Below are 21,847 nucleotides of genomic sequence, written 5' to 3'. Positions count from 1 at the left end.
TCCCCAAACCCTCCACCAACTGTCGGCCCTCTTGTAATGACCTGATCGTAATTGAAAATTACATTTTCATCTGACCAGATTCTACATTCATGAACGTTTTGTACAAACTGCCCCACGGCTATTTCTGGACAACACTCCCACTCGAGGTCCACAGAGCGAGGAACACTGGTTCACCGCTTCCTGAAATGGTTTAAACATGACACAAGTTCATTGTCTTGTCAAAATTACTTGATTATTATTCTCCAACACATTGATTAAAAGTGACAGGTGCCATTATTTCAGATACAGAAGCTTATTACTGAGTTTATGGTGGTGTCACATCAAAAGAATAAAGGGTTGTGCCTGAATTTTACTCATTCTGACTACACCAGGTGCGAGACACTGACTGACAAACAAAAAACGTTGGAAATACATAACCGGCCTGTCATCAGCAGAGGCCCTCCTGTCTCCTTTATCAGACTGAAAACTGCAAGATAAAAGGTCAATTAAACATTTTGGAAAAAGAGAATGGGGAGGGGGGAGGGAACAGGTGAGTTACTGGACCTGCAAACCGTTCCACAGAACGTGTCAGAAGATTAAAGCCATCCTCTCGGTCAGTTGGGAGCTTGGGGGTGAAATTGATTCTTGGCAAAAGCCTGTGTTGCACCCGCCTGCTTTCTTTCCGTTGACTCCAATCACCCCATTCCCAAATCACCCCATTCCAACCCCCATAGCCCCATTCCCCAAATTCCCCCATTGCCCCAATCCCCCTCGCCCCATTCCAACCCCCATTCCCAATCACCCCATTCCCAATCGCCCCATTCCCATCCGTCCCAATCACCCCATTGCCCAAAGATCAATTTCACCCCCATTAAAGACCAGAGGCTGTGTGAAGGTGGAGAGGCCAACACTGAACGTGGGGAAACATGAAAATCCTCACTCACACCCCACCCCCCTCCTCCCAATTCACAATTCAAATCGCTTTATTGGCATGATAAGTTACATCTTATGTTGCCAAAGCATCAAAATACATTTATGGTTGAGCACATAAACGCAGTTCTATTCATACAGTGTATAAACAGGTATATCCCTGAGTGTATAAATATACATTCGCATTGTTTATATATATTCTTTTCTTAGTTTACTGGTTGTCCCTCTGTTCATGGCAAGCTGTAACATAGTGTGCCGCCAGTGTTACACAGCTTCTCTCCTCTCCCAGTAGGAATGGGAGTTTTTGGTTGTCATTCAGATTTCTGAATTCAGGGCATATTTGAGAGAATTTTTGGTAGAAATTCTCCCTGATGACCTGATATTTTCCACAGGCCCCCCTTCCTCTCCCCCCCTTCCTCTGCCCCCCCCCCCCCCCCCCTCATCAACCACTTCTCTCAGAGGGACCCTGCCACGATTCGGGCTTCCTGACCATGCCTCCTTGCTGTAATAAATAGTTACAAATTCTGAGTGGAGTTAAACTGAAGTCTCAATGGGTTAAATTGCCAGGACAGCCGGCCTGTGAATATGGAATAAGATTCTGACGGGGTTGTGAAGCAGAGTGCTTCTGACAATGGAGGTAGTTTGGGGATCGTGCACGATTCTGGTCGAGTTGATTTGATTTGTTTGAGGTCACTGGGGTCGTCTGGTGAGATTCTGCTTCCTGGGGTCAGAATGAACAGACTGGGGAGAAAAGTGGCGTCATGTTCCGGATCAGTCAGGGTAACAAGTGCAGTGAGGAGGGCAGGTCTGAGTCTGGCAATAATGATCACTCCACCAAGTGCCACGTCAGCCTGTCGGAGTGACGGCCGCTTCAGAACGCTTCGATCTGACTGATGACTGGCGTGAGATCTAAACTGTTCAGCATTTCACCACAATGGTTTGTTGATGTTTGGCTCTTTTAATAGCAGAAAATGTTCCCGGTGCCTCAGAGAGAGGAGTTTGGGAGTCTGCTGATGGTAAGATTAAAGAGTGAACAGAATGCCCAATTGTGGGCCTTCCTCGGACGGTCTGCTGGGTACCAAGCACCAGCCCGATCCAGCCTGATTTCACCTGGGGCCCACAGGTGTGAGGCGGAGAGGAGGCGTTCCGGCTAGTCCCAGCACAGGCACGATGGGCCAAATGGCCTCCTTCTGTGCTGTATCATTCCATGATTTTAAGATGTGTGCCCTATCCCAGCATCTGTGTATGGGATTAACTAACTGGGCCCAGATAGTCTGCTGCTCTCTGGTTGATCCAGCCATGCTCACCCTTTCATTGTGCTCCTGGTTGACCCAAAAGTTTTACAATCTGTCGTGTTGTTGCAGAACAATGAGAAGAGGCAGGAGCTCCGACTAATACCACATCGTACAGAGGTGAGCAAAACTGTATGAATATCTGGACAGTGCCATACACAAGACACAGAGTCTTCAGAACAAACATTTAACATGATCTATCACTAAACTTTCCCCAGTCTCTGGCACTGTTCTTTAAAAACATTGTCCCAGGTTTAAGGTCAGATATCCCGGTAAATCTGCAGAATATCCCAGGATTTCTTCCTCGTACAGCTGCTGTTGCTCGAATCTTCTCCCGCTGATTTGAAAGTTTGAGGATTGATTTGGTTTCTGCCTCTCTCCCCGTCCCACGGCAGTGGATGAGGCTCTACTCACAGGCCAGCTTGCTGTCAAAACTGGAAAGTGAGACTGCGAAGGCCTGAAGCGGGCACATGGGGTAATTATAGTCCATGGTGAACACATCATCAGCCACACGGCCAAACTGCATGATGATATAATCGGCTGGAACAGAGAGAAGGAGAGAGTCACTCGGTTCATCCCAACACCCACTGATCCACAAATAGTCACCGCATTGTGGTTGACTCTTAACTGCCTTCTGAAATGGCCAGCAAGCCACTCAAAGGCAATTAGGGATGGGCAATAAATGCTGGCCTTGCCAGCGATGCCCATGAACGAATAAATAAATTCTATTCAAGTTATTCCTCGCCCTCCGGACCCTCCTCTCTCATATTCCCAGCCCCCACTCACTGAAATCATCAAACCATGTCCAACTGCAACTCATTGTTGGTGGGACCAGAGCCCCATGGAACTCCTCGCCTCCCCCAGCCTCCCATCATCTGACGATCGACATCCAAGCTTGGTGATATTGAACCACGACCTCCTGGTTTACTCTTCCTGACCCGGAGCTTTGACCCTTCACCTGGGTTTCACAATTAAAGAAAACTGTTACAGGAAACCCAGGTTGGTGTCAGATGGTGCCACAGCACTGACCCTTGAACCCGGCCTCATTCCTTGAACCCGGCCTCATCCTGTGAAACTGGTGCCGCTCCTTAAACCTGACACTGCCCCTTGAATTCAGCCTCGTGAACCCGGCTTCACCCCTTGAACCCGGCCCCGTGAACCCAGTTTCGCCCCTTGAACCCGGCCTCATTCCTTGAACCCGGCCTCATCCTGTGAAACTGGTGCCGCTCCTTAAACCTGACACTGCCCCTTGAACCCGGCCCCGTGAACCCAGCTTCGCCCCTTGAACCCAGCCCCGTGAACCCAGCTTCGCCCCTTGAACCCAGCCCCGTGAACCCAGCTTCGCCCCTTGAACCCGGCCCCGTGAACCCAGCTTCGCCCCTTGAACCCGGCCCCGTGAACCCGGCTTCGCCCCTTGAACCCGGCCCCGTGAACCCAGCTTCGCCCCTTGAACCCGGCCCCGTGAACCCAGCTTCGCCCCTTGAACCCAGCCCCGTGAACCCAGCTTCGCCCCTTGAACCCGGCTCCGTGAACCCGGCTTCGCCCCTTGAACCCGGCCCCGTGAACCCAGCTTCGCCCCTTGAACCCGGCCCCGTGAACCCGGCTTCGCCCCTTGAACCCGGCCCCGTGAACCCAGCCTCGTCCCGTGAAACCTGCGGAATGTAACTTACGATCGTTGTAATGGATGATCTGGAAATTCTTCACTGAGGCCTGGGTCACGCGTCCATGAAAGTTCAGGCCGTAGGACTGTGTGCCTTCATTCCAGACCGGAGTCTTGTTGTGAAGCTCGATGATATTCTCCATGTTTTTATTCTGCCATCGTGTTAGCAGCGTCTCGTGTTCCTGGAGCAGTGAAAATACTCATCAAAACCTCGACAGCTACATCGCGCTCCCGCCACTAGCTCAGGGTAACGGTTCCACTCCTGTGTGCGCGGCACACAGTCTAGGACAGGATCAGGCCATGCGGAGTTAGGTGATCTCAGTTAGGGTCCCTGCTCCTGATCACCATCCCGGAGCCCTGGGGCAAAGTCCTGATGGGAATGTCGGGTGAGGACAGGACGGGGATCGGCTGTGATATCCCGACGGTCCACCATTTCACTGTCCAAACTGACACGAGGAACTAATGGCCATGAGACAATGCCAGTGCCCAGGGGGAGGGAGCCTTGAGAACACGAGCAGAGAAATGGGGCAGGAATCCACATGAACTCAGTAAATGGGACATGTTGGGTACAATTTGCAGCAAAATCACCTCCCTCCACGCCCCCTCGCCTCACTCCACGCCCCCTCGCCTCACTCCACGCCCCCTCGCCTCACTCCACGCCCCCTCGCCTCACTCTCTGCACTCCCTTGTGTACACAGCCTGCCAGTACTGGAGGAGACCAGTGCTTGGGATAAATTTGCTTTGAGGATTTAGAGACAGGACGTTTGAAACTTTCCATAGCCTTGCCCCTCTCATCATCCATAGAAAAGGCGATGGACCTCGCCCGAAGAATCCCTGTCCTTGATGCTTCCTCCTTATATTTTCCTAGGGACTGGAATCTCAGTCATTACAAACCAGGTTAGTAGGTCACGGAGATAAACCTCTACATAACCCCTCAGGCTGGAAGGCACAGAAAACCCAAACCTAAATCAGACAAATTCCCCAGTGGAAGATAGGAACAGGAGACGGCCATTCAGCCCCTCAAATTACTTCCTTCGGTGCTGAGTTTGTGAGAGGGTCTGATTTAATCCCCCAACTCCGGTACTAACCCGAAGGGACGGGACTCACATTCTTGGGTCGAATGCAAACTCTGTCACTAGCCAGGTTCATTCCCGGGATAATCACCGTCATCTTCCGCGGTCCTTTAAATCCAAGAATGTTGGTTTCCTGTAATGAGAACGACGAGAAAAGAAAATCCAAGGTTGCTGGAGTTTTGTGTTGTTCGTGCTCCAGATCCCTCTCCCCTCCCCTCTCCCCAATCCCTCTCCCCAATCCCCTCTCCCCAATCCCTCTCCCCAATCCCCCTCCCCTCTCCCCAATCCCCCTCCCCTCTCCCCAATCCCCTATCCCCTCTCCCCTCTCCCCAATCCCCCCTCTCCCCAATCCCCCTCCCCTCTCCCCTCCCCAATCCCCTCTCCCCAATCCCCCTCCCCTCCCCAATCCCCCTCCCCTCCCCTCTCCCCTCACCAATCCCCCTCCCCCCTCCCCAATCCCCTCTCCCCTCTCCCCTCTCCCCCCAATCCCTCTCCCCTAACCCCAATCCCTCTCCCCTAACCCCAATCCCGCTCCCCAATCCCTCTCCCCAATCCCCCCTCCCCTCTCCCCCCAATCCCTCTCCCCTAACCCCAATCCCCTCTCCCCAATCCCCCTCCCCCCAATCCCCTCTCCCCCCAATCCCCTCTCCCCCCAATCCCCTCTCCCCTATCCCTCTCCCCAAACCCGCTCCCCAATCCCTCTCCCCTCACCCCAATCCCAATCATTTCTTTGTCTGTTCCTGGGGGGGGGGGGGGGGGGGAAACCAGTCATTCACAAATGCATTTTTAAGCTGCCAACGGCCCAGGCTTTGGCCTCCATTCACCACGATACTTCCACAGCCACCCAGTTTGCTCGACCAATCCCTCTCCACCTCTGATGCCCGTGTCCCTGGTAAAACCTTCCCTCTCTCACCCTGGTCGTTGCTCCCTCAAGTCTAAAGGACACAGACCTGGGCGGATCCGCACTCCGTATCTTTGTGTTCTCGATAAGTATTGACATCGTGCCTCCTATACCCAAGTCCAGATCATTTCTCCATATTGAGAAAGGTAATGGTCCCAACGCTGGCCTACGAGGTCACCACTGTTTACATCTCCCAGTCCAAAAACATCCAGAACCACTGCTCCGTGTTTTCTGTCCTTTAGCCAACTTCCGAATGGTGTTGCCACGTGCAACGGACACAACAGCCACTAAATGTCCTTTATCAAAACACTCGCTCATTTCCTCAATTAGCTCGGTTAAATTTGCCTTATGCAAATTGACCAGAAACTTAACTGGACCAGCCACATAAATACACTGTGGCAACAAGAGCAGGTCAGAGGCTGGATATTCTGCGGCAAGTGTCTCACCTCCTGACTCCCCAAAGCCTTTCCACCATCTACAAGGCACAAGTAAGGAGTGTGATGGAATACTCTCCACTTGCCTGGATGAGTGCGGCTCCAACAACACTCAAGAAGCTCGACACCATCCAGGACAAAGCAGCCCGCTTGATTGGAACCCCATCCACCACCTTAAACATTCACTCCCTCCGCCACCGGCGTACCGTGGCTGCAGTGTGTACCATCTACAAGATGCACTGCAGCAACTCACCAAGGCTTCTTCAGCAGCACCTCCCAAACCCGTGACCTCTTCCACCTAGAAGGACAAGGGCAGCAGGCGCATGGGAACACCACCACCTCCAAGTTCCCCTCCAAGTCACACACCATCCTGACTTGGAAGTATATTGGCTGTTCCTTCATCGTCGCTGGGTCAAAATCTTGGAACTCCCTGCCTAACGGCACTGTGGGAGTACCTTCACCACACGGACTGCAGCGGTTTAAGGCGGCGGCTCACCACCACCTTCTCAAGGGTGATTAGGGATGGGCAATAAATGCTGGCCAGTGACGCCCACATCCCATAAACAAATTTTTTTAAATGTAAAAATCCGTGCTGGGTGTCCTTAACTCAGTGAGTATTCATTTTATCCTGTATTCTGGCCTCTAGAAGCTCTCCCACTACCGATGTTAGGCTGACTGGTCTGCCGTGACCTGGTTTATCCCTCCCTTCCTTTATATACAGTGTGTTACATTGATGGCCTTCCAATCTCTGGTACAACTTCCATATCCAAGGATTGTGTTCGGGGCCGCTGCTCTTTCCTCTCTGAATTTGCTGAGCATTCTAGATGCAGTCAAACATATATATATATATATATATATATATATATATATAAATAAAATGGTTACTTACATAGCACACAGCTACAATCTCTTCCCGGATAGCCGTGCACTCTGGCACCATGGGTGTCTTATCTGGATTCACTCCATTATCAAACACAGTGAACTTGGTCCCAAGGACATTAGACCTGCAACGAGGAGGTGGTCACGTTAGGCTATGTCAGAGTAAGGGTCTGCTGTCCTTTGCGATTGGAGTCCAATCTTTGGGATTTATGGAGATGTATTCCGAGAGTTTTAGTCAGTAAAACATGACATGATGTCATAAGCAGATGTTTGAACCCAACAATACTAACAGCAGCAAATCTATCAGCTGGACCAGGTGTGCGGAGGGATGATTTTATTTTGTGCCTTGAGAGGGCAGATTGCTGAAGAAAGTATTGTTTTTCCATGACTGGGTATGCTTAGAGTGGACAAGTCGCCTGGTCCAGATGGCTTGCATCCCAGGTTGCTAAGGGAATTGGGGGAGGAGATAGCGGAAGGGCTTGCCATAATTTTCCAATCTTCCCTAGATGCGGGGGAGGTGCTGGAGGATTGGAAAGTGGCAAATGTGACACCATTGTTCAAGAAAGGGTGTAAGAACAATCCTAGTAACTACAGGCCGGTCAGTTTAACATCAGTGGTGGGTAAAGTTTTAGAAACAATAATCAAGGAAAAAATTAACGGGCACTTGGAGAGGTTTAAGCTAATTAAGGAGAGCCAACATGGATTTGTGAAAGGCAGATCATGTTTGACTAATCTAATTGAATTTTTTGATGAAGTAACAGGGAGGATTGATGAAGGGAATGCAATGGATGTTGTCTACATGGATTTTAGGAAGGCGTTTGACAAAGTACCACATAGAAGGCTGGTTAACAAAATTGAGGCTCATGGAATAGGTGGGTCAGTGGCAGCTTGGATAAGGAAATGGCTTAAGGACAGAAAACAGTGAGTTGTGGTAATTGGCTGTTTTTTAGACTGGAGGATGGTAGACAGTGGTGTTCCCCAATGGTCAGTGCTGGGGCCACTGCTTTTTTTGACATATATAAATGACCTGGATATTGGAATACAGAGTAGAATTTCTAAATTTGCCAATGACACCAGACTTGGGGGTGTGGCAAACAGTGAGGATGATACCAATCGACTGCAACAGGACATAGAAAGGCTAGCAGAATGGGCAGATAAGTGACAGATGGAATTTAATACAGAGAAGTGTGAGGTGATGCATTTTGGCAGAAGGAACAGGGAGAGGCAATATACACTTAATGGCACAGTTTTAAAGAGTGTGTGGGGACAGAGGGACCTGGGAGTTAATGTGCATAGGTCCCTGAAGGTGGCAGGACATATTGAGAGTGGTTAGCAAAGCATATGGGATCTTGGGCTTCATAAATAGAGGTATTGAGTAGAAAAGTAGAGAAGTTATGCTGAATCTTTATAAAGCCCTGGTTAGGCCACAACTGGAGTATTGCGTCCAGTTCTGGTCACCACACTTTAGGAAGGATGTGAAGGCCCTTGAGAGGGTGCAGAGGAGATTTACCAGAATGGTTCCGGGGATGGGGGATCTTAGCTACAAGGACAGGTTGGAGAAGCTGGATTTGTTTTCATTAGAGCAAAGGAGGTTGAGGGGTGATTTGATAGAGGTGTACAAGATTATGACGGGTTTGGATAGGCTAGACAGGGAAAGGCTGTTCCCACTAGTTGATGGTACAAGGACCAGGGGACACAGATTTAAGGTTTTGGGCAAGAGATACAGGGGGGATGTGAGGAAACACTTTTTTACGCAGCGAGTGGTGAGGACCTGGAACTCGCTGCCGACGGAAGTGGTGGAAGCGGAGACACTCAATGTTTTCAAGGGGAGACTGGATAGGCACTTGAGGGAAATAAACTTGCAGGGCTACAGGGATAGAGCGGGGGAATGGGACTGACTGGATTGCTCTACAGAGAGCTGGCACGGACTCGATGGGCCGAATGGCCTCCTTCTGTGCCGCTATGACTATGACTTGTGAAAGGGTTAAAAATGCAGGGCAAACAAATTACTTCAGACAAAGGAAAAAGAGAGGGGTCATGTGCAAGATCACTAAGAGCTGAGAAGAAACCAGGTGGCAATAAACCAGCCCAGCCCAAGGACATTATACAATGGAGCCTTACAAGAACAGGATAAGACACAGCCACCAAGCTACACACAGCTAATGCTGACGTGTGAGAAAGATTTAATAAAACTGTCAGCTAAACTTAAAGTAGTAACATAAAGAAACAAAATGGCTTGCGTAGATTATTAAAGAAGCCTCAGCCTAGCAAATATGGTCTGGCAGCCTGTAGAACCAGACGTCATAATCCAGGTGGCAGAGATAAGAAACAGAACAGAAAGAATGGGCTCAGTTACAAACGAGTTGTTGATACTGTAACCTATGACCTGCAGCCCAGTATTGCAGACCAAGGGTCACGAGGGCCTAACCGCCAGAATCATTGCAGGGGAGGATTAATTAGCTATTGTATTGAAGGGGTTAAATTGAACCCTCTCAGAATTCGGACAGCCGAGGTGACCACTACTTAAGTGATGCCAGCAAAATTAAAATCAGAACAAAGGAGTGGGGTCATGTGAAAGTGACTAAAAGAAACCAGGTTGAGATAAGAAATATCACAATAAAAATTGACTTACGTAAAAAGGCAAAACTAAACAAAGAACAGTGAGAAGCTTCGAAAAACCAAGTTAAGACGCAGTTGTGGGACCAGACAGAATATGTGTTTTGCGTAAGTGATAAGGAATATGCTGCTTTAGCTAAAAATTGTAGACACAGCAGAATATAGGGGTCATGGGAATTGGACCTGTGACCAAAGGCATAGTAAGATGTAACTAACCTTTACTAATACTGAAAAGAATCCGTATGTGATCAGGTGATTATTGTAATACAATGTGATTGGATGAAAATAGAATAAAAAGCTGTACCAACCAAGAGAGAACGAGAAGGTGCTGGCACAGACCGCGGGGTCTGAGACGCTTCTCCCAGAGCTCCGATAATAAACTGCATCTTTTTACTTTTACACGGCTTAGATGTGAATTTATTTTCACCACAACAAATACTTGCATCCCGAGTCAGAGTCATGAACTTGCTGCTCAGATGTTATATTATTTTAGTCGGACTCCGGGCACAGGAAGCTCTGATGTAAGGAGTCATTTTGTGAAACGGGTAGAGAATTGTGCAGCGTATCGCTGGGATTCCCGATGCCAGGAGACAGCTCCAAGGAAGATCCTCAAAAAAGAGGCCCATCCCTCCCCCCCACCTTTTCTTATTTTGGACTCTAAGTGAATCAACGGATATGGGGATTGGGCGTGAAAATGGAGTTGATGTCGAAGATCAGCCATGATCTCATTGAATGGCGGAGCAGGCTCGAGGGGTCATATGGCCGACTCTCGCTCCTATTTCTTACGTTCTTTCCCCTCCCCCTGTCCGTGCACGGTGTGAGAGTTTTCAGTTCCCGGTCTGTGGGCTATCGCACTTCGAGCTGTGTAGGGAGCAGCTTTGTGCTCGGAGCTGAGCTGAGTCAAAAAAACTCATTTCGGATTCTCATTAGAGAGGGAGCCTTTCACCCTTTGCCCCTGGGGGTGAAAGAGTCGAGGCTGTGAGTGTTTGTAACTCCGCTCAATGGACAGTGGGGTGTTCTATGACCTATGACTGGGGTGGGGGAGGGAAGCCCTGCCAGCCATTTCCCGTAAATTTGATCCGATGTTCAGGATTGGCGAGAGATGGACAATCTCACCTCAACTTGCCGATGAAACTCTCTCCCCCACGGGACAGGTTTGTTGGGTCAATGGAGAAGAGATAGTTTGACGTTTTGCTCTTCTTGCGTTTTCGACCCGCCATCAAGAATATCTAAAAGTGATCACATGACAGACGCTTACCGTTCAGAATTTGTGCAGCTCACACTCCCCATGGACTGAGGTCAGCCTCCGCCCAGCTCAATAACCCCCCACACCACTCCCCGCACCCCGCCTAGCTCAATAACCCCCCGCCCCGCTCACCGCCCCGCTCAGCCCCACTCCCCGCCACACTCCCCTACCAACCCCCTCCGCTCACCCACCTCAATAACCCCCTCGCCCCGCTCACCGCCCCCCGCACCGCTCAATAACCCCCCGCCCCGCTCACCCCCACTCCCCGCACCACTCCCCTACCAACCCCCTCCACTCACCCCCCTCGCCCAGCTCAATAACCCCCTCGCCCCGCTCACCCCCACCAACCCCCTCCACTCACCCCCCTCAATAACCCCCCGCACCGCTCAATAACTCCCCGCACCCCGCCACACTCCCCTACCAACCCCCTCCACTCACCCCCCTCGCCCCGCTCACCCCCACTCCACCACACTCCCCCACCAACCCCCTCCACTCACCCCCCTCGCCCAGCTCAATAACCCCCCGCCCCGCTCACCCCCACACTCCCCTACCAACCCCCTCCACTCACCCCCCTCGCCCAGCTCAATAACCCCCTCGCCCCGCTCACCCCCACTCCCCTACCAACCCCCTCCACTCACCCCCCTCACCCAGCTCAATAACCCCCCGCACCGCTCAATAACCCCCCGCCCCCCCCACTCCCCTACCAACCCCCTCCACTCACCCCTCGCCCCGCTCACCCCCACTCCACCACACTCCCCTACCAACCCCCTCCACTCACCCCCCTCAATAACGCCCCGCTCACCCCCACTCCCCGTACCCCGCCACACTCCCCTACCAACCCCCTCCACTCACCCCCCTCGCCCAGCTCAATAACCCCTCACCCCCACTCCCCGCCACACTCCCCTACCAACCCCCCCCGCTCAGCTCAATAACCCCCCGCCCCGCTCACCGCCCACTCACCCCTCACCTTGCCCAACTCAATAACCCCCTCGCCCTGCTCACCCCCCCGCCCCACTCCCCTACCAACCCCCTCCACTCAACCCCCTTGCTCAGCTCAATAACCCCCCGCCCCGCTCACCGCCCCACGTCCCGCGCAATAACCCTCCGTCCTGCTCACCGGCCCCCGCCCCACTCAACCCCCTCCCTTATCGCCCCTCGCTCCGCTCACCGCCCTGCTGGCTGATGGGAGTCATTGCATAAGGATATTCCTCAGGTTTTTCCTCACTGGGCAGACTGAAGTCAGGAACACACCGTGCAGGAATTGGGAACACGATCCTGAGTCCGATCACCATGCCAACCACGAAAACGTTCATCCCTGCTAGAGGAGGAATGGGCCACCTGTAGTGTGTGTGGTGGGATGGTAAAGGGTCTCAGTACCCCAGTGTCACAGGAGCTCCGGCTCAGACAACCCACTCTCCCAGCCTCCGTGCCGTTAGGCTGCGAGCCTCTTGTAAGGGTTGCTTCACCCAAGGCAGCACCTCCCAGCACCCACTGTGGGCAGCCTTCCCTCCAGGACTGGAGAGGGAGTGAGGCGCAGAGACACACATCAAGAGAGAATTTGAAACAAAGATCAAAAATGGGCCACAATAATTCAGCCAATGAAGCTTCGCAAACGGGAACCATCATTCCTGGAGTCAGCATGGACTCGAAGTTTGGGGAGCCCACCCTGGCGGGATGACGGGGACCCTGGACCATCTGCTATGGACCCGAGCTTACCCCAGGGTGGTGTAATTCTCAGGAGAAGTTGCTGATCCTGCTCAAGATCCTGGATCTAAAATCTAACAGGTACCTTTTTCCCATCGTCCCTCTCCAGGTGCAGGTAGTAAGTGGGGAACATCCCCTTGTCCATTCCCCTTTTGTCCCTGGTGATCCGACATTTTATAACTGTTCCTTGTGGTGCGGGTTTGAAGGCAAATTCCTCCAGGCTTCCCACTTTAACTGGGACACTCTCACATCTGGAGTTATCCTGCATCATAAAGGAATGGTGTCATTGCCACTGCGAACATCAACCAATCGCCACAGTCATTTACTGCAGTCAGGAAATATTAAGAGTAAATTAATGAATTATTAATCCTAATGCATCACAGCAAAGAAGGAAGAGAAAGAATTTGTATTTCTATAGCGCCTTTCACAACCTCAGGACGTCCCAAAGCACTTTACAGCCAATGAAGTACTTTTGAAGTGTAGTCACTGTTGTAATGTGGGAAACGGGCCAGCAATTTGCGCACAGCAAGATCCCACAAACAACAATGTGACACTGACCAGATCATCTGTTTTAGTGATGCTGCTTGAGGGATAGATATTGACTTTGCGGAAGGTCGTGGGTTCAAGTCCCACTCCAGACAAAACTCAGGCCGACACTCCCAATGCAGTACTGAGGGAGCGCCGCACTGTCGGAGGGGCAGTACTGAGGGAGCGCCGCACTGTCGGAGGGTCAGTACTGAGGGAGCGCCGCACTGTCGGAGGGGCGGTACTGAGGGAGCGCCGCACTGTCGGAGTGGCGGTACTGAGGGAGCGCCGCACTGTCGGAGGGGCAGTACTGAGGGAGCGCCGCACTGTCGGAGGGTCAGTACTGAGGGAGCGCCGCACTGTCGGAGGGGCAGTACTGAGGGAGCACCACACTGTCGGAGGGTCAGTACTGAGGGAGCGCCGCACTGTCGGAGGGGCAGTACTGAGGGAGCGCCGCACTGTCGGAGGGGCAGTACTGAGGGAGCGCCGCACTGTCGGAGGGGCAGTACTGAGGGAGCGCCGCACTGTCGGAGGGGCAGTACTGAGGGAGCGCCGCACTGTCGGAGGGGCAGTACTGAGGGAGCACCACACTGTCGGAGGGTCAGTACTGAGGGAGCGCCGCACTGTCGGAGGGGCAGTATTGAGGGAGCGCCGCACTGTCGGAGGGGCAGTATTGAGGGAGCGCCGCACTGTCGGAGGGGCAGTACTGAGGGAGCGCCGCACTGTCGGAGGGGCAGTACTGAGGGAGCGCCGCACTGTCGGAGGGGCAGTACTGAGGGAGCACCACACTGTCGGAGGGTCAGTACTGAGGGAGCGCCGCACTGTCGGAGGGGCAGTACTGAGGGAGCGCCGCACTGTCGGAGGGGCAGTACTGAGGGAGCGCCGCACTGTCGGAGGGGCAGTACTGAGGGAGCGCCGCACTGTCGGAGGGGCAGTACTGAGGGAGCGCCGCACTGTCGGAGGGTCAGTACTGAGGGAGCGCCGCACTGTCGGAGGGGCAGTACTGAGGGAGCACCGCACTGTCGGAGGGGCAGTACTGAGGGAGCGCCGCACTGTCGGAGGGGCAGTACTGAGGGAGCGCGGCACGTTCAGATGAGACGTTTACCGAAGCCCCTTCTGCACTCAAGGGTGGATGTAAAAGATCCCACGGCCCCTATTTGAAGAAGAGCAGGGGAGTTCTCCCCGGTGTCCTGGCCAATATTTATCCCTCAACCAATATCACTAAAACAGATGGTAATGATCACATTATCACTGTGTGTGGGATCCTGCTGTGCACTGATTGCCGCGTTTCCTACATTACAACACTGACTACACTTCAAAAGTACTTCATTGGCTGTGAAGCGCTTTGAAACATCCTGAGGTCAATTAAGGCGCTATAGAAATACAAGTCTTTCTTTAGATTCTCGAGCTCTTGCTTCTCTAACCTTCCCTCATGGCTCAGCCCTTTACACACGGGTTCATTCCCTCGCCCCCCCCTCCCTCCGACTGCCTACCCTCACTCTCCCTCCTCACCCTCCTTCTACTTCTCTCTTCCTTCCTCTGCTCCCCCTCCCTTTGCCGCTCCCTCCTCCCTTTCTCTCCACCCCACCCTCCCTCCTCGCCCTCGCTCCGCCCCCCCCTCTCCAATTTATACATGTCCTTGTGTTTGTGGCCAGAATTTAATACAATTCCAAGTAAAAACAGGAAGAGTGTGTCAGAACCAAGGAAGAAAGGAAGGGAAGAGAAGAAGAGATCACTCACATTATGGGACGCTTTTCCAGAGGCCGTGTCGTGCTGCTCACTGCTGTTGATCTGTGGAGCGATGCTTTCACCCTCCTCTGTCTCTCTCTCCTCCTCTTGCTCCTCTCCCATCGCCTTTTCATCCTCAAGCTCCTTCTCAATGAGCTTCTTCTGTGAATGAGCTGCATGGGGAGTCAAGCTGACAATTGACGTTTGTCCACTTCCAATACTCACTAACATGGTCATTGTTCCGCCTTTAGACAGAGATTGTCTCAGGGAGCGAGATGTTGGGGTGAAATATCCGCTAGGACTTTTTAACGTTACTGCCCAGCCCAGAATGTACCATCCAGAACTCTTGTATAAACACAGCGCGAGATACTGTGTCGGCATGGCAACTGCCAACAGCAACACACACCATTTCTGTGGTGCCATCTTGGATCTTCGATTTGGCTGATTGGGGTTTTCATGTTGGATGAGAGTCAGTGAGCTTTACATTAGAATGAATGTCACCGAAACCGAGGCCACCCTGAACAATCCGTGTTTCATACAAAAGTGGTTTGTTACGATTATTAATCTGCCATTTTGGAATGCAGACTTTAATTACTTAGAATATACAGCAGAGAGACAGGCCATTCGGCCCAATTAGCCTGTACTGGTTCATGGGATGAACTGTTCCAGCATCCCTTCACTTCCCCGCTTCTCTCTTTTTATTTTAAGAACTCGGACGCAAGTTTGTTTAACAGAAGCTGGGTAAATTTTCTGGTAAAACTTTCCTACAAGGGTTGGGCAGTCCCAATCGAAGCCTAGAGCAGCTTTCAGTTAATAAATCAGTAATGGAGTCAGTCAATAATAAATATTTGCACTGAATGTCCTGAAAAGACAGCCCTCAGGCCGCAAGGCCTGTTTAGGCCACATCTCTGTGGGAAGTTGTGTTCAGGCCCCGTGTCTCTGTGGGAAGTTGTGTTCAGGCCCCGTGTCTCCGCGGGGAGTTGTGTTCAGGCCGTGTCTCCGCGGGGAGTTGTGTTCAGGCCGTGTCTCCGCGGGGAGTTGTGTTCAGGCCCCGTGTCTCCGCGGGGAGTTGTGTTCAGGCCGTGTCTCCGCGGGGAGCTGTGTTCAGGCCGTGTCTCCGCGGGGAGTTGTGTTCAGGCCCCGTGTCTCCGCGGGGAGTTGTGTTTAGGCCGTGTCTCCGCGGGGAGTTGTGTTTAGGCCGTGTCTGTGCGGGGAGTTGTGTTTAGGCCGTGTCTGTGCGGGGAGTTGTGTTTAGGCCGTGTCTGTGCGGGGAGTTGTGTTTAGGCCGTGTCTGTGCGGGGAGTTGTGTTCAGGCCCCGTGTCTCCGTGGGGAGTTGTGTTTAGGCCGTGTCTCCGCGGGGAGTTGTGTTCAGGCCCCGTGTCTCCGCGGGGAGTTGTGTTCAGGCCCCGTGTCTCCGCGGGGAGTTGTGTTCAGGCCCCGTGTCTCCGCGGGGAGTTGTGTTCAGGCCCCGTGTCTCCGCGGGGAGTTGTGTTTAGGCCGTGTCTCCGCGGGGAGTTGTGTTTAGGCCGTGTCTGTGCGGGGAGTTGTGTTTAGGCCGTGTCTGTGCGGGGAGTTGTGTTTAGGCCGTGTCTCCGCGGGGAGTTGTGTTTAGGCCGTGTCTGTGCGGGGAGTTGTGTTTAGGCCGTGTCTGTGCGGGGAGTTGTGTTCAGGCCGTGTCTCCGCGGGGAGTTGTGTTCAGGCCGTGTCTCCGCGGGGAGTTGTGTTTAGGCCGTGTCTCTGTGGGGAGTTGTGTTTAGGCCGTGTCTCCGTGGGGAGTTGTGTTCAGGCCGTGTCTCCGCGGGGAGTTGTGTTCAGGCCGTGTCTCCGCGGGGAGTTGTGTTTAGGCCGTGTCTCCGCGGGGAGTTGTGTTTAGGCCGTGTCTCCGCGGGGAGTTGTGTTTAGGCCGTGTCTCCGCGGGGAGTTGTGTTTAGGCCGTGTCTCCGCGGGGAGTTGTGTTTAGGCCGTGTCTCTGCGGGGAGTTGTGTTTAGGCCGTGTCTCCGCGGGGAGTTGTGTTTAGGCCGTGTCTCCGCGGGGAGTTGTGTTTAGGCCGTGTCTGTGTGGGGAGTTGTGTTCAGGCCGTGTCTGTGCGGGGAGTTGTGTTTAGGCCGTGTCCGTGCGGGGAGTTGTGTTTAGGCCGTGTCTGTGCGGGGAGTTGTGTTCAGGCCGTGTCTCCGCGGGGAGTTGTGCTTAGGCCGTGTCTGTGTGGGGAGTTGTGTTTAGGCCGTGTCTGTGTGGGGAGTTGTGTTCAGGCCGTGTCTGTGCGGGGAGTTGTGTTTAGGCCGTGTCCGTGCGGGGAGTTGTGTTCAGGCCGTGTCTGTGCGGGGAGTTGTGTTTAGGCCGCGTCTCCGCGGGGAGTTGTGTTTAGGCCGTGTCTCCGCGGGGAGTTGTGTTCAGGCCGTGTCTCCGCGGGGAGTTGTGTTCAGGCCGTGTTTGTGTGGGGAGTTGTGTTCAGGCCGTGTCTGTGCGGGGAGTTGTGTTTAGGCCGTGTCCGTGCGGGGAGTTGTGTTCAGGCCGTGTCTGTGCGGGGAGTTGTGTTTAGGCCGCGTCTCCGCGGGGAGTTGTGTTTAGGCCGTGTCTCTGCGGGGAGTTGTGTTTAGGCCGTGTCTGTGCGGGGAGTTGTGTTTCGGCCGTGTCTCTGCGGGGAGTTGTGTTTAGGCCGTGTCTCCGTGGGGAGTTGTGTTTAGGCCGTGTCTCCGTGGGGAGTTGTGTTTAGGCCGTGTCTCCGTGGGGAGTTGTGTTTAGGCCGTGTCTCCGCGGGGAGTTGTGTTTAGGCCGTGTCTGTGTGGGGAGTTGTGTTCAGGCCGTGTTTGTGCGGGGAGTTGTGTTTAGGCTGTGTCTCTGCGGGGAGTTGTGTTTAGGCCGTGTCTCTGTGGGGAGTTGTGTTTAGGCCGTGTCTCTGCGGGGAGTTGTGTTTAGGCCGTGTCTGTGCGGGGAGTTGTGTTCAGGCCGTGTCTCCGCGGGGAGTTGTGTTTAGGCCGTGTCTGTGCGGGGAGTTGCGTTTAGGCCGTGTCTCCGCGGGGAGTTGTGTTTAGGCCGTGTCTGTGCGGGGAGTTGTGTTCAGGCCGTGTCTCCGCGGGGAGTTGTGTTCAGGCCGTGTCTGTGCGGGGAGTTGTGTTTAGGCCGTGTCTCCGCGGGGAGTTGTGTTTAGGCCGTGTCTCCGCGGGGAGTTGTGTTTAGGCCGTGTCTGTGCGGGGAGTTGTGTTTAGGCCATGTTTGTGCGTGGAGTTGTGTTTAGGCCGTGTCTCCGCGGGGAGTTGTGTTTAGGCCGTGTCTCCGCGGGGAGTTGTGTTTAGGCCGTGTCTCTGTGGGGAGTTGTGTTCAGGCCGTGTCTCCGCGGGGAGTTGTGTTCAGGCCGTGTCTCCGCGGGGAGTTGTGTTCAGGCCCCGTGTCTCCGCGGGGAGTTGTGTTTAGGCCGTGTCTCTGTGGGGAGTTGTGTTTAGGCCGTGTCTGTGTGGGAAGTTGTGTTTAGGCCGTGTCTCCGCGGGGAGTTGTGTTTAGGCCGTGTCTCCGCGGGGAGTTGTGTTCAGGCCGTGTCTCCGCGGGGAGTTGTGTTCAGGCCGTGTCTCCGCGGGGAGTTGTGTTCAGGCCGTGTCTGTGCGGGGAGTTGTGTTTAGGCCGTGTCTCCGCGGGGAGTTGTGTTTAGGCCGTGTCTCCGCGGGGAGTTGTGTTTAGGCCGTGTCTGTGCGGGGAGTTGTGTTTAGGCCATGTTTGTGCGTGGAGTTGTGTTTAGGCCGTGTCTCCGCGGGGAGTTGTGTTTAGGCCGTGTCTCCGCGGGGAGTTGTGTTTAGGCCGTGTCTCTGTGGGGAGTTGTGTTCAGGCCGTGTCTCCGCGGGGAGTTGTGTTCAGGCCGTGTCTCCGCGGGGAGTTGTGTTCAGGCCCCGTGTCTCCGCGGGGAGTTGTGTTTAGGCCGTGTCTCTGTGGGGAGTTGTGTTTAGGCCGTGTCTGTGTGGGAAGTTGTGTTTAGGCCGTGTCTCCGCGGGGAGTTGTGTTTAGGCCGTGTCTCCGCGGGGAGTTGTGTTTAGGCCGTGTCCGTGCGGGGAGTTGTGTTCAGGCCGTGTCTCTGCGGGGAGTTGTGTTTAGGCCGTGTCTGTGCGGGGAGTTGTGTTTAGGCCGTGTCTCTGCGGGGAGTTGTGTTTAGGCCGTGTCTCTGTGGGGAGTTGTGTTTAGGCCGTGTCTCTGTGGGGAGTTGTGTTTAGGCCGTGTCTCCGCAGGAAGTTGTGTTTAGGCCGTGTCTCTGCGGGGAGTTGTGTTTAGGCCGTGTCTCCGTGGGGAGTTGTGTTTAGGCCGTCTCTCTGTGGGGAGTTGTGTTTAGGCCGTGTCTCTGTGGGGAGTTGTGTTTAGGCCGTGTCTCCGCAGGAAGTTGTGTTTAGGCCGTGTCTCCGCAGGAAGTTGTGTTTAGGCCGTGTCTCCGCAGGAAGTTGTGTTTAGGCCGTGTCTCCGCAGGAAGTTGTGTTTAGGCCGTGTCTCCGCGGGGAGTTGTGTTTAGGCCGTGTCTCTGTGGGGAGTTGTGTTTAGGCCGTGTCTCCGCGGGGAGTTGTGTTTAGGCCGTGTCTGTGCGGGGAGTTGTGTTCAGGCCGTGTCTCCGTGGGGAGTTGTGTTTAGGCCGTGTCTGTGCGGGGAGTTGTGTTTAGGCCGTGTCTCTGTGGGGAGTTGTGTTTAGGCCGTGTCTCTGTGGGGAGTTGTGTTTAGGCCGTGTCTCCGCAGGAAGTTGTGTTTAGGCCGTGTCTCCGCAGGAAGTTGTGTTTAGGCCGTGTCTCCGTGGGGAGTTGTGTTTAGGCCGTGTCTCTGTGGGGAGTTGTGTTTAGGCCGTGTCTCCGCGGGGAGTTGTGTTTAGGCCGTGTCTGTGCGGGGAGTTGTGTTCAGGCCGTGTCTCCGTGGGGAGTTGTGTTTAGGCCGTGTCTCTGTGGGGAGTTGTGTTTAGGCCGTGTCTCTGCAGGAAGTTGTGTTTAGGCCGTGTCTCCGCAGGAAGTTGTGTTTAGGCCGTGTCTCCGTGGGGAGTTGTGTTTAGGCCGTGTCTCTGCGGGGAGTTGTGTTTAGGCCGTGTCTCTGCGGGGAGTTGAGTTTAGGCCGTGTCTCTGCGGGGAGTTGAGTTTAGGCCGTGTCTCTGCGGGGAGTTGTGTTTAGGCCGTGTCTCTGCGGGAAGTTGTGTTTAGGCCGTGTCTCTGCGGGGAGTTGTGTTTAGGCCGTGTCTCCGTGGGGAGTTGTGTTTAGGCCGTGTCTCCGTGGGGAGTTGTGTTTAGGCCGTGTCTCCGCGGGGAGTTGTGTTTAGGCCGTGTCTCCGTGGGGAGTTGTGTTTAGGCCGTGTCTCTGTGGGGAGTTGTGTTTAGGCCGTGTCTCTGCGGGGAGTTGTGTTTAGGCCGTGTCTCTGTGGGGAGTTGTGTTTAGGCCGTGTCCGTGCGGGGAGTTGTGTTTAGGCCGTGTCTCCGCGGGGAGTTGTGTTTAGGCCGTGTCTCCGTGGGGAGTTGTGTTTAGGCCGTGTCTCTGCGGGGAGTTGTGTTCAGGCCGTGTCTCCGTGGGGAGTTGTGTTTAGGCCGTGTCTCTGTGGGGAGTTGTGTTTAGGCCGTGTCTCTGCGGGGAGTTGTGTTTAGGCCGTGTCTCTGTGGGGAGTTGTGTTTAGGCCGTGTCTCCGCGGGGAGTTGTGTTTAGGCCGTGTCTCCGCGGGGAGTTGTGTTTAGGCCGTGTCTCTGTGGGGAGTTGTGTTTAGGCCGTGTCTCTGTGGGGAGTTGTGTTTAGGCCGTGTCTCCGCGGGGAGTTGTGTTTAGGCCGTGTCCGTGCGGGGAGTTGTGTTTAGGCCGTGTCCGTGCGGGGAGTTGTGTTTAGGCCGTGTCTCTGCGGGGAGTTGTGTTTAGGCCCTGTCCGTGCGGGGAGTTGTGTTTAGGCCGTGTCTCTGCGGGGAGTTGTGTTTAGGCCGTGTCTCTGCGGGAAGTTGTGTTTAGGCCGTGTCTCCGCGGGGAGTTGTGTTTAGGCCGTGTCTCTGCGGGGAGTTGTGTTTAGGCCGTGTCTCTGCGGGGAGTTGAGTTTAGGCCGTGTCTCTGCGGGGAGTTGAGTTTAGGCCGTGTCTCTGCGGGGAGTTGAGTTTAGGCCGTGTCTCTGCAGGAAGTTGTGTTTAGGCCGTGTCTCTGCGGGGAGTTGTGTTTAGGCCGTGTCTCTGCGGGGAGTTGTGTTTAGGCCGTGTCTCCGCGGGGAGTTGTGTTTAGGCCGTGTCTCCGCGGGGAGTTGTGTTTAGGCCGTGTCTGTGCGGGGAGTTGTGTTTAGGCCGTGTCTCTGCGGGGAGTTGTGTTTAGGCCGTGTCCGTGCGGGGAGTTGTGTTTAGGCCGTGTCTCCGCGGGGAGTTGTGTTTAGGCCGTGTCTCTGCGGGGAGTTGTGTTTAGGCCGTGTCTCCGTGGGGAGTTGTGTTTAGGCCGTGTCTCTGTGGGGAGTTGTGTTTAGGCCGTGTCTCCGCGGGGAGTTGTGTTTAGGCCGTGTCCGTGCGGGGAGTTGTGTTTAGGCCGTGTCCGTGCGGGGAGTTGTGTTTAGGCCGTGTCTCTGCGGGGAGTTGTGTTTAGGCCCTGTCCGTGCGGGGAGTTGTGTTTAGGCCGTGTCTCTGCGGGGAGTTGTGTTTAGGCCGTGTCTCTGCAGGAAGTTGTGTTTAGGCCGTGTCTCCGCGGGGAGTTGTGTTTAGGCCGTGTCTCTGCGGGGAGTTGTGTTTAGGCCGTGTCTCTGCGGGGAGTTGAGTTTAGGCCGTGTCTCTGCGGGGAGTTGAGTTTAGGCCGTGTCTCTGCGGGGAGTTGAGTTTAGGCCGTGTCTCTGCAGGAAGTTGTGTTTAGGCCGTGTCTCTGCAGGAAGTTGTGTTTAGGCCGTGTCCGTGCGGGGAGTTGTGTTTAGGCCGTGTCTCCGCG

At 54.1% G+C, this 21,847-nt stretch overlaps 1 protein-coding gene across 1 annotated transcript in view; it reads right to left on the bottom strand.

Moving 5' to 3' along the window:
- Positions 1 to 2,374: 2,374 nt before the first annotated feature.
- Positions 2,375 to 21,847, bottom strand: part of LOC147099686 (tubby protein-like) — a 33,828-nt gene continuing 14,355 nt past the window's right edge. The window contains exons 3-9 of the mRNA XM_085969059.1: positions 14,980 to 15,140; positions 12,800 to 12,976; positions 10,881 to 10,993; positions 7,159 to 7,273; positions 4,969 to 5,067; positions 3,872 to 4,043; positions 2,375 to 2,741 (exon numbers count right to left, since the gene is read on the bottom strand). Coding sequence (XP_085825185.1) covers positions 2,608 to 2,741; positions 3,872 to 4,043; positions 4,969 to 5,067; positions 7,159 to 7,273; positions 10,881 to 10,993; positions 12,800 to 12,976; positions 14,980 to 15,140 — 971 coding nt within the window. The 3' untranslated portion in view covers positions 2,375 to 2,607. The remainder of the gene's footprint in view (positions 2,742 to 3,871; positions 4,044 to 4,968; positions 5,068 to 7,158; positions 7,274 to 10,880; positions 10,994 to 12,799; positions 12,977 to 14,979; positions 15,141 to 21,847) is intronic.

The sequence above is a fragment of the Somniosus microcephalus genome, chromosome 28 (genome assembly GCF_052327205.1).
Source record: "Somniosus microcephalus isolate GS21.2 chromosome 28, FLI_Smic_1.0, whole genome shotgun sequence".
Lineage (NCBI taxonomy): Eukaryota > Metazoa > Chordata > Chondrichthyes > Squaliformes > Somniosidae > Somniosus > Somniosus microcephalus.
This window is presented reverse-complemented; position numbering and strand designations above follow the sequence as displayed.